The sequence below is a fragment of the Drosophila persimilis genome, unplaced genomic scaffold (genome assembly GCF_003286085.1).
Source record: "Drosophila persimilis strain 14011-0111.01,24,50 unplaced genomic scaffold, DperRS2 tig00000002-arrow-pilon, whole genome shotgun sequence".
Lineage (NCBI taxonomy): Eukaryota > Metazoa > Arthropoda > Insecta > Diptera > Drosophilidae > Drosophila > Drosophila persimilis.
Window position 1 is genome coordinate 14,415,816 of NW_020825289.1, and position 11,926 is coordinate 14,427,741.

General features: G+C 47.4%; 1 protein-coding gene across 1 annotated transcript; it reads right to left on the reverse strand.

Moving 5' to 3' along the window:
• Positions 1–4,576: 4,576 nt before the first annotated feature.
• On the reverse strand, positions 4,577–5,928 carry LOC6592457 (protein windbeutel). The gene is made up of 2 exons (XM_002018271.2): positions 5,712–5,928; positions 4,577–5,650 (listed from the first exon to the last, which is right to left on the reverse strand). The coding sequence occupies exon 2, from the start codon at positions 5,555–5,557 to the stop codon at positions 4,772–4,774; it is 786 nt and encodes a 261-aa protein (XP_002018307.1). The 5' UTR covers positions 5,558–5,650; positions 5,712–5,928; the 3' UTR covers positions 4,577–4,771.
• Between the last annotated feature and the right edge of the window lie 5,998 nt (positions 5,929–11,926).

Here is an 11,926-nt window from a genome sequence, read left to right on the forward strand (position 1 = left end):
CGAGAATGTGCACTCGCAGTGCGTCCGTTCGGGCCCGGGCCCGGGCCCGGGCCCGTCCCTTATGTTTTCCTTTGGACCTTTCCATTTCCTTCTTTCTTCTCCTTCGGCTAAGGTTTTCTCACTGACTTTTGTGCCCATTGTCCGCCGTCTGTTTTGGAGTATGTGACTTTTGCTGTTTGTCTTCGGCACCTGCACCAGGAATTGTTGTTGATTGTTCGCTGCGATCCATCGATGCCCGATGCCCGCTGCCCGTTGCTTGCGCGATCTTCTTGCAACTCCGTGAGAGTCCCAATGATCGTTTTTATTTACTTTTTAGCAATTGCTGCTGACTCAGCAGCATCCGAGAGCGTTTTCCCCTCCCCTAATTAGGATTGGGCTTGGAAGGCATCCATCCCGTCCCATCCCATAACAGGTCGGTCTCAGGTACAGCCTGTCTCGAAGAAAGGGATACAAGAAACAGGTTCTCGTTTATTCTTACCCTCATCGTGGTCGCGACACTTGTCCCCGTGCTCGAGCACAGCTCCACGTTCCCCTTTCCCCTTTCCCGGCCTACGATCCTCACTCCGTCCATTTGCACGGCCATTGTTTGCGATGTGTTATAACCTTAAGCGATTTCTGACTTTGTCTATCCGTTGCCTGAGCCATCCACTGGCCATGCCTTCGTTTTCTGCCTTTGGGCCCTATTGTTGGGTCTCTGACTTCTCGGAGTCTCTTTGGCACTTTCGGCGGTTGATTTTGATTTTGATATAAATATACTCGATAGTCGACCTCGACCAGACAATGGTTTTCGTTGTTTCTGTTGATGCTGACTGTGGGAACGCCGCGAATCCTGGCCAAGGACAAAGACGTGGTTTGATAGCCATCGCCTGAGCAGCGGGGTCCCGCTATGCACCGCAAAGATGCAGGTTGTCTGATGCAGGGTTACCATAGGATCCTGGGAAAGGGACCTTCCAGCTGGCTCATGACCCTCGGTCGCGGTCTGGGTGGGTGAGAAAGAGGCGCACCCAAAACACACGCACACACACTCTTGCACCCAAGCACACACTATTTATGGACTTCCGTTCGCGGGATGGCGGAAAAGCTACACGGTTCATTTTATTCGCGCCGAATGTGGCCGCTCCCTCTGCCGCCCTCATTCCGCACCCCCCCGCCCTCTAAGAAGATGCATTCGTACGCCCAAGCACCACGAGGCGGAACTCGAGTCAATGACCCGGACGGGTGCTGATAAACATGCCAACATACTCGCAGAGCAGAGAGCTCAGAACTAGAGAGAGGGAAGCGCCTCAATGAAATGTTGCAATTGCAATCCAAAAGATATCTGATACACAAATTTAGCTCGCGGGTTGCGCTTGCGCCTGCGCTCGCCCGCATCTTTGTCAATAAAGAAAAATTGATTGAGAAATTGTGAAAATTAAATTGGAAATGGCCTAGAGCTGCGCTGAGATACGGAGGGAGCGAGGGCAGTGTGAATGGTGAAAGTCGGACAATTAAACTGCAAACAAATTTCTGCCAATTATTTCACATTAATTAAAGGTCCTCGGAAAATGAGGGTCAGCGGGTAGCAGGCGTTCCTTGGAGCTCCTTGGCGGGGAAGGGTTGGACTGGTGGGAAGGGTTCACTGGCATGGTTTACCTTCCGGCTTTTGTGGCTTGTCAACATCAAATCTGTGCTGGTGTTATCGGATCTCTCATGAATCAATAATCAATACTCCATTGGTTCGGCTCTGTTCGGTTATGGCGGTTTGCACTTCGCTCCCTTCACATGAGAACGCCAATCCCACAGCCTTTTCCTGCCGCTCTCATGGTACACGTTCGTGAATAAATCTGTCAAGCGTTTCTTGGGTGCTGGGTGCCCACGAAAATGCCTCACAAGTCATTGACTCTGGCAAAGGTATCTATCTGCATGCGGTGCGATGGCCATGGCCATTGACGCTGGCGGCCCAGAACGCCAATCGACCAAGACGCTGGCCATGCCTCTACCCCCGCTCTCATCCATGCCCCTACGCATGCCCCACCCCGTCATCTAAGAGGTCTAGTCCACCAATTAAGCCATGAGACCAGGCTGAAGCTGCGCTCAAGCTGCCACAAAATGCAATCAAAGAAGGTTGGAGGAAAGCAAAAACCTCAAAATGAAACATTTTTCAAAAACCTAAAGAAGAAAAACGCATTACACGATGAAGAAAATCGGGTTTTGAACGGGCTACCTGTGCCGGTTTGGTCCCGGTGCCCCAAAAGAGGCCGCAAAAAAAAAAAAAAACAACAACAGCAATAGGAACAACAAAAAAGTCAGGAGAGAGTCGTGAAAATGTTTTTCTTGGCTGAAACCCAGTCAGCATCATCATCAAAGTCAGAGGCAGCCGACCAGATTTCGTATCGCGCTAGCTGGGGGATTACACAATTTATGCATTTGCCTCGGACTGACCCCGACGAACCCTTACCCTTACCCTTACCCTTGCGCTAACCATTCGATCGAGGGCCGCAATTGATACGGAGTAGTGCCTGCGCGTCTTTATGGGTTGACAACTTGTAGGCGTGTTGAATCACGGAGGGAGATTGGGTTGGAGCGAGAGATGGAGTTTGGAATCAAAATGCATTTGGGACTGGACTGGCACTGGTATTGGGAATGGGCTGCACAAATGTGCAGCGATCTGCAGCGGGAGATAAAGAAGATCGTCGAGACGGAACCTGTTTTATGGCCAAAAAACGATCGAAAATAAATGAACAAAACGACAAAATGAAATGCATAAACGTAAATCTCACAGCAGGTAGTCCCCGGATGATGCAGATGGAGATCATATGGACTTGGCCTGGCAATGGCGACCTGCAACATTACGTTTGATGATGACTTTTCGAGTTGGCTCAGGGCGTCGCCGGCGACAATAAATTTCTCAATTTTTCCTTGCCCGATTTTGGTTTTGGGAGATCGGGTTTGCTCCAGATTGCAGCTCCAGATTATCCTGTCTGCACATTCTAACAATTTCTGAAATATACAACTGCGCACTCAGCTGCAAGTGAATGAATGTGCGCTCAGATCAGCAGCAGGAGGTGGGAAGGGAGAGTGAGAAGGAGAAGGGTTCAAATTTCTGCGCTTGGTTATGTCTGCGTGGGCGATCTGCTTTCAATGTTTTCCCAATTTCCCATGGCAGAGAAAGGGTTGTCTTTGATTGCAAGCGATTGATTGATTCTGGCTGATGGTTGCACGGATGCACTTGCGTGGAAAGGCAAACATTTGCATCATCTGCCCCTCCTCCAGTCGACTTCGTGGATGGTGTAGAGGGGGTATAGGAGTGGGAATCCGAGCTAGAGTCTCTGTTCGTTCTGCGGTTGGGAGTGTGTGAAAATACTTTCGCGAGCACCAGCAGAAAATGGGCTTGCCGTTTTTCCAATTGAGTTTTCCGCTTTTTTATTTCGGCGATTGCCAATTGGCAGAGCTGCGGGTCAAAGGTTGCTTATCTGGGAAACACTTAAAAATGGGCGACCATTGGCAAAAGCGGGCGCTGGCTGCGACTTTTCATTGAATGCACTATCTGCGGATCGACTTGCCACTGATAGGCAACTTCTCCAGTATCTCCAGATACTTTCCCCATGCCCGTTTCTCTGCGTGTGTATCTGGATTCGTTGCGACGGACAGCAGAGTGCACCCAAATGGTTATCGCAAACAACAATATCTAGCCGAAAAATGCGTAGACACCGAAAAAGTTCATTGACTTTCGCATACAAAATACAAAAACAAAATGACTACGGCAACAACAAGATCTTTTTCGTGCGTTTATTGCTGCTGTCTGCCTCCATCAGCGGCAACGGCAACAGCAACAGCAACAGCAACAACAAAAATAAATATGGCCGCCCCAACAGCGTGCACAAAAGAGCAAACTCCAAGAGAGTGCAACAGCAGCACCAACAACAAATTATATTAAAGTGAAAATGAGCGATAACAACGCACAAACACAGCCATGGCCCCAGGCAGATACAGCCACACATACACTCGCACCCATGACACAGCGCCACCCGAAACAGTAAACAACGGAGAAGAGAAAAAACAGCGGCTCCCCTCTCAGCCCTCTTTCCCCACCCCGCTGGCCCCATGCGATCTTTCGAGAAACTGCATGGCCCGTGCAGCCATTTTTTTTGCTGCTTCTGCTTTTTTTAGCCTTGTAAATTTACTTAAATTAATTTCTTCACCCAAAAATATGCTATGAAAAAATTCTATCGGGTCTTAGTTGGAGAATTGGCCAGGCGATATTTCTACTGGCGCCACCCAACATTTAGTTGCCGATGACACATGTAAAAATACATAAGAGATCGAAGCCATGTAAAGTTGACATTCCAATAGCAATAATTACACTAGGCAACAAAGTTGATCTTTTTCTATGGTAAGGTGCATTTGAAAACATTTTCAAAAACTGTTATTTTTAAATTGTTTTTTCATAGGTAGTTCTTCTTGAATTTACATAATTTAGGTATCTTGCATCTGGTTGTATTGAACATTGCAATTCTGAAAAGCTAATAAATGCAGTTATAAATCAGACCCAAGAACTTTGTAGCTTCAGCTTACCGTATGGAAAATATTAAGTTAATTAATTTTTAGCGGTATTTTTTATTTCAAATTTTGAATTTGGTGTTGCGTAGTGTAATTGTAGTTAAAAACACTTAAGAGACGCAGATATGTTTAAACTAATGTACATACAAATCTGATTCAATAGAATGAGTGTACTTGAAGATCACTAAAATGTTGTTATGTCTTTACAGAAGGTACAGGGGGTACTGGCGGCTCACAGATCCTCCTTGGATGACTCCTTTTTGGGCGCTGCTTTGGTTAGGTTGTGGACGCGAAAGGCCTCCAGAATATTCAGCTTTTGCTGCAGCTCCAGCTTCTTGGCGGCAGTCACTTTGCCGGCTTTGAGGCGCAGCAGTCGCTTAGTCTCCTCTTCGAGGAAATCGTATCCATTCTCGTTGATCTTCCGCATGTACAACACGTAATATTTGCCACTCAGTTTCTCCTCCGGCTTGGAGAGCTTCTCCTGCTGGGTATCCAGCTCCTCAATCAAGCTAAGCTGAGCATCGTCCGGTAGGTTTGCGTAGTTTTTGATGGCATCGTTGAACTCTTTCAGACAACCCTCGCGACCGATATACAGCGGGGTGTTGCTGCTGACAAAGGCCTTCAGGTTGTCGAGTGTCACATCCAAGTGGCTGGGGAACCTAATGTACTGCTCCACGCTGCCCTTGAAGAGTAGTATGGCCGGGAACTTCTTGTCGTCGATCTCGAATCGCTCACCCAGAGCCTTGTTCTCCAGTTCGCCATAGTCCTTGATTCCGACAGTGGCCACCAGCAGCTCTCCAGTTACCTTGTGGGCTGCCTTGGAGAAGGCAGCGAATGCCTCGTGCTTCTCCCCGTACGGGAACGCAATGTCAAACTTGACCACGGCATACGGAAAGCGCTCGACGGTATTCTGAAAGTTGATTTCGTCCAAGTCCACGCAGCCGGCACACGAGATTGCCCACGTAGCATGCCGCCCCAGAATCGCCGCCAGCAGCAGTGTCACCAGTATCCTCATCATTGTATTCGTGTTTTGTATGTGCAGAAGAGACTTCTTGTGCCAGAATATAGTGTGAACTTGACCTTTCTTCTGCCGGCCCTCTTCGCGAACTGACTGCGGGTGGAAGCGAGAGCAAAGTCGAGGTAAATTCGAGACGGAGTGTTTTTGTTCTTACCTCTTGGCCTTTTTCCGCTGCGCTCAACAGATATTGTTTAGTTGCTATAGCCACGAGGAGAGAGGCCCCTACGCTTCGCTCACCTGTGCGGCTCTTAGCGGCGACTTCTGGTTCTCGATCGAGTTGAATGACACGTCAGTGAAACAGTTCTCTCTCTTACACTCACTCAAAACCGGCCGACTCTCTGTTGGCCAACTCTTCGTGTTGGTTCAGCTGCTTCGGTGTCTGTATTGCTATTGCTCTAAGGGAGATTTATGCTGTAATGCCGGATACGCTGCGTTTGCTCGTTGCTTTTGAGTGCTCCACACAAATCTAGAAATAATTGTGATTCAAAATTTGACACTAACTTTGATGCTGATAGAAAACTCATTACAACAAAACTGATCATTTGGCCAATAGAGCGTGCCAGTGAGCCAGGGTAATTAGATATAGGCCATTTAATGCCAGTATAGGAGGGAGTACTCGAAAATGGTCATTTGCCATTGAAAATAGGGTCAATTTTTAGAGACCGATGCCCATATACCCTGTCTCGGGCAAAAACGGCCGGATCGGCGAAGGACCAACATTCCAGGATCGGGATTATGCAGACTGCAGATTACATGATGCGAGGACTCTTCCGATCACGATCAGCCGAGATACAGCGAACCGAAAAAAATATTTTAATCATTTGCCACAAGTTCATGGGCCCATATCTCGGCTAATCAGAGTCAGATCGGCGAAGGACCTAGCATCCCAGAACCAGAAGGATCCAGACTGTCGATCAACATTAATTGCCACTTTCCTGATGTAAACGGATAACCTGAAATATCCTAAATAATGTGCAACATGCTCTGAAATTCGGATATTGCTCGTTAGCATCAGTTCGTAAGGACCCAAAAAGAGATTATATGGTTGTAAATACGCAGCAAACTATTCGCCCCGTGCAAGGGTATAAAAAGGTAAGGAAATGAAAACACCTGCATGTGGATGGAAAAACTAACCCCGTTTGCCATAATTTTCATTAGTCAGCAATTGAAATTTTCGTGGCCTCCTTCTCCTACCCCCAGATGGTTAATGGACATTTTCGGCAATTGTCGATTAATAATTCATGTGTGCGGCACACATGTCGGATACCCTCTGTCCGCCCCCGCCCCCGCCCCCGCCCACTCGCGCTCGCTCCACCTACTGCTTTTGTCCCGCCTCCTTGCTGGAGTATCTAGAATAGTTGGTTTAGTTTTTCCATTTGCGGTTTCGTTTGTCCACTCTACGGAAAATTGAACATCACGGCACGCAATTTGGAAAGGAAAAGCATTGCGAGCTTCACACGATCGATATGGGCGACTGGTAAATTATCTTTTTCGATGGGTGGGCGTGTGCCCCAGTTGGAACGGGGAGGGGTAGGGGTTAGGGGTTAGGATAGGAGTTGGTTTAGGGGTGGAGGTGTGTCACTCCAGTTCAGGTGCAAAGAAAACCCTGCTGGCAATGCGCAATTTCGGGATGGAGTAGAGGAGTGGGGTAATGGTAATGCGGAGTGGAGTGGAGTGGAGTTGAGATCCAATAATGGGGACTGACATGCGTGTGTCAATCGCACAAAGGTCCAAAATTACCCGGTGGTGGGAGCTTTATTGACCCAACTCTGTTTGATATGGTGACCTCTTTAGCAACGCGAAAAATGAAGTCCAAGTTCGGGCGTTGTAGTATGTGGACACAGTTCATTGCGTAGTTTTCCGAGCACTCTCTCTTTGCACTTCATTCATTATGCAACACTGGGCCAAGCAATTTGTTAAGTACACCCCCTCCGGGAGCCTACGAAAGCGACTGGACAATAGACAGCCCTGTCGTCAATTAGCTGCCGTGACGAGCCTTTTATTTTTAACACCCCTCCACCAAGCGCCATACGTCAAAGTTATCCTTTGCTCCAGCTAAACACGATATTGAAACACAACTCAGATTGGCTCCTGGAAGACATCCGCTGCTTTAAAAATATTTATAACGACTTAAAAATAGATAAAAAGTAGTTTTAATGGAGGGGGCACCGCTAGAACAGTATGTCCTACTGGGCAAAGTCGAGGGACCTTCAGCGGACCTCCGTGGGGCCTTCAGGATTTCCCGAGCTGGGCACTCATACTCGTACTCATATGAGGCATTAATAATATAAATTGTGCGCTATTACGTTGGTTGTGAATGGGGCTGTGGCTGGGGCTGGGGCGGGGGCAATAACACAATGACCTTTACGCGAAACGACCAACGGGTGTCCCTGTCCCCACATGGTGCACGGCGACCAACTGACATTAAAGTGATAAGCGCGCAAATTTCAGGACATGGAACGGCCGCAATCTTCGTGGGGAAATCTAACGATTGCCGCATTGTTTTTTATGGGCTCCATCTATTGGGTTCGGGGCAACAGCCAATACAAAAAGCTAATCGTCCCCTGTCAGGGGGAGGTCCCGACTGGACATGTGCCCCATTTGCATACCCGCTGCCGAACGAAGTGAAGGAGTATACTAGACAAGTGAACAGTGTTCCTTTCATACACTCGCATTCGTAAAGTGGCAGGATCCATGGGTAATTGCAGAGTGGTGCCACTACTGATGGAGCATAGTGTATCTATCAGTTTGACAAAAATGCCATACTTTCGAAATTGCTTTCTTTTTTGGCAGCCCGTCTAATTATGTGGACTACAGTGAACGGAGACCATGAATTTTTCATGGCACACGTATGCCAAAGACATGCAATGCTTGAGGCAACTGACAATTTGGATAGAAAATAGATGGAGTTCAAGGAGTGGGGCCCGCAACTTGCGTAAGAGCCCACAAAATTTCCAACAGTGGAAATTTTTCTTGGTTTTGTTGTTAACTTTTCAATGGGCTGATGGTCGATAGTCAGGGACCGGACCAGAGCACTTGTAACGCTGAAGCTCATCAAATTTTTATGTTGTGGCATAATTCCATAAATGGGCCATCGAATGACCCACCTGAAAACAGCCATATGTTCCCTCCACCCCCACCGTCCACCGACTCGACTGAGTCCACGCGCCAGTCCAATATTTCGCATGCCCAAATCGAAACTGCCAAAGTCCAATCCTCGTCCGAATGGTCGAATGGGGCAGGAGACGAGCCGGCTCATCATAATCGGTATTTATTGAAAATGTGTTTTTGTTAACCCGTTCGGTTCATAACAATAACCCTCTGCCACGAATTGACTCTAGAGAGAGTCAGAGCTAAGGGTTGGCTTGGCCGAGGTAGGCCTGACTTCTGTGTGTTTGTTGGGATATGTGTTTATCGCTTTTCATTTGCATTTATTGCCATTTCGATACGTGTGGCCATCATTGCTGGCAATTTGAGGCGTTTAGCGCAAATTTCTTTTCAATATTTGTGCACCCAATAAACCCAATAAACCCAAATTGCTCAGCCCGTGGTCCAGTGGTCAGTTAAGCCTTTATCGTTCTCTGAATTTGATTGCAAATTCGGCTTCAGGTTTATGCGATCTGCGTGCAGGGAATTCGAAAGACAGTCGATACAGACAGTCTTTGGAAAAGGAATGAAAATGAAAGCATTACTTATCAGGAAAAGTTCGGTTCGACTAATTAATCACTTGCATGCCTTATTATGTGTCCAGCGCTAATTACGGCGTTTCAATATTTGTGCAGGGAGTTGTGGGACGTCATGTGCGTACTTCCAAATCAAATATATGTGCTGTCAAAGGCCTAATGATGATTTCTTGGCCGATTGACCAGTGGAGCAGTTTACCTGCCTGTCGGAAAATTCCATTAGAGTATGGTCTATTAATTAGCCAAAAGGAATGTGTTAAGTGGTTGTGGGTGGCGTGAGGGGTCAATTAGTCCAGCCGAATTCTAGGCTACAGTTTAAAAAGAGATTGACTACTGTACTCCCATAAATGCTTCTTTTTGGTACGTTCAGAGAAAGTCAGCCGCTATATCTAGAGCCTCGTAAGGATCACCATCACTCACTCTAATATTTACTTATTTCCTCTCAGTAAGCATTTCCCCAAGTACATAATCGCAGGGGAAATCCCCGTATAACACTTACATAGCATGCATGCGCATGCGTCGTCCTTGTTCAGAGCGTAAGGACTTCCAATGCGTTAGGAAATTTCCTCGTCTCCGTCCGGGAGTTTGGGCATTTGTTTACAAACAACTGGAGAACAGAACGGGTTCACCACGGGAAGGGTGCACTATCCCGGTTCGGGGGAGCTGCCATGCAAATATTTTCAATAATTACCTCCACTTGTTGCGCAATCCCGAATGTGCATGTGCCCCTGGAAGGACGAGGACTCGAAAAACTTGTCCATTTCATGCAGTCCATTCGTAGGCAATTACTTAGCTACGTGGGTAGGGGAAGGATACATGGACGGACGGACAGGCAGCGGGAACATGACCAGACAGACATGCAAATTGCAGTTTCATGAAACAGAATTGGATTGCTCCCACCTCTGGGGGAGGTAGCAGGGTGGAGGCGGTCCTTCGCATTTCGCATGACATTTTGCGGTCCCACTGCATTCACTTAACATTCTTTTTCGCTTTGTACGATAACACCACCCCCGCCGCAACGCCCTCCCACCACCTCCTGGGCTGCGCTTTTGTTTTATAACATTTAAGCGCAACCGTCATCAAATCTAATTGGCGTTGTCGCGCCGGAGTGCCTGAAATTGCCGGTCTGCATTTGATTTTTTGCACTGATTTCGATACCAACTGGGGATTACGGACGCCAGGGCTGGGTAGGGCCACCCCCTTGCTGTGCTGCTCATCGAATCAGCGAATCCGAAGGTTCACATAGAGGCCTTACTTAGATATTCCATTACTTTGTGAATCCTTCTCGCGTCTCGGGTTCTTCGGAAACCCGCTGGCCTTTCAACTAATAACAACTCGAAGAACAACAAAAACTAAAACAATGGCAACAACTTGATGCAATAATTTGCCACAACTTTTATACTGACCACAACAACATGCAATATGCAGCAGGCTCGTCAAAACAATAGCTGCATGGACGAAAAACGAAATATTCGCAAGAGGATTTTTCCAGCGGGCCATTTAAAAATGCATGAGCAGAGAGCACTCAATGCGGTTATCGTGTCCCTGTGTGTGGCGGCCAGTCCGGGGTGGACATGGGCATGGGCATGGGCAGGGGCAGGGGCAGGGGCGTTGGCATGAACATGCAGGTGCAAATTCTAGGCAACCGCAGGCGCCCCAAAGCCCAAGTGAACCGACTGACTGCCTGGCTGACAGACTGACGAATTGACGGCATGGCTCACAAGTTGAACGGCTTTCGTTCGGCATTTTATCGGTGGGGAGCGCACTTTATATCTAAACTATGAATCAATGCATTAGTCAGTCACCTTGTACGGTCTACTTTAATTACGCCTTTTATGCCGGCCCTTTGACTTCAGCACAAGGGCTCCTCTGGCTTAATCGTGACTTAAAAATTGCACAGAAAAACTGAAACAAAAAATAGCAAAGCGAAATTCTTGGCCAAGGCCCACTCTCCTTACCCTCTCTCGACGGCATGGATGCACAAATATTGCATTACAATCGGTTTCCCCCTTTGGAGCTCACGAGTTGTCACGCGCTTTGTGGCAGGCAACTGCGAATTGGATTTCATGTTAATGCAGGGTCCTTATCGCTGGAGGGGCGCTTGAACGGGTCGCAATGGGTTCATTTGTGTTCTATTTGGCCGGTAATTTCACTTAATTGCGATGACGCTGGGGGTGGGGCCTCAGGCCACCCGCCACACGCCACCCGCCGCCCGGATCCATGTGCAAAAAGCAGCCCCATTGCATTACTGATTCATATCTTCGCCGCCGTGGCCGGTGCTTCTGGGCTGTTCATCAAATATTCAGACGTTGTGGCTTATTGAAAATGAATGGTGCGAATAGTCCTCGTCCCCTTGAGACCGCGATTGTTTTAAGTTGATAGTCGGCACTCGTTTTGTGTGTACATTTAGGTTTTATTTTTGTATTTGAATGCAATCGTGGTTTACAATATATAGAGTTTCTTTTCAACGTTGCCTTGCACATTCAATATTTAATAATAAAGAGTAATTATAAACAACAGTTGTAATAAAAAAATAAAAATAATAAACATGTGGATGCATTTCTCATAGACGGTTGCGGATACGATACTTCAAAACTTCTTAGTGTTTATGTCATGTGGGTCATCAGCTCGTTATCGTTATAATATATAGATACTCGTATAGGTTGTATAAAAGGTGTACTGCATG

Bases quoted from the DNA above. Each gene is read 5' to 3' on its own strand.
- LOC6592457 (XM_002018271.2), bottom strand. From the start codon at position 5,557: ATGATGAGGATACTGGTGACACTGCTGCTGGCGGCGATTCTGGGGCGG.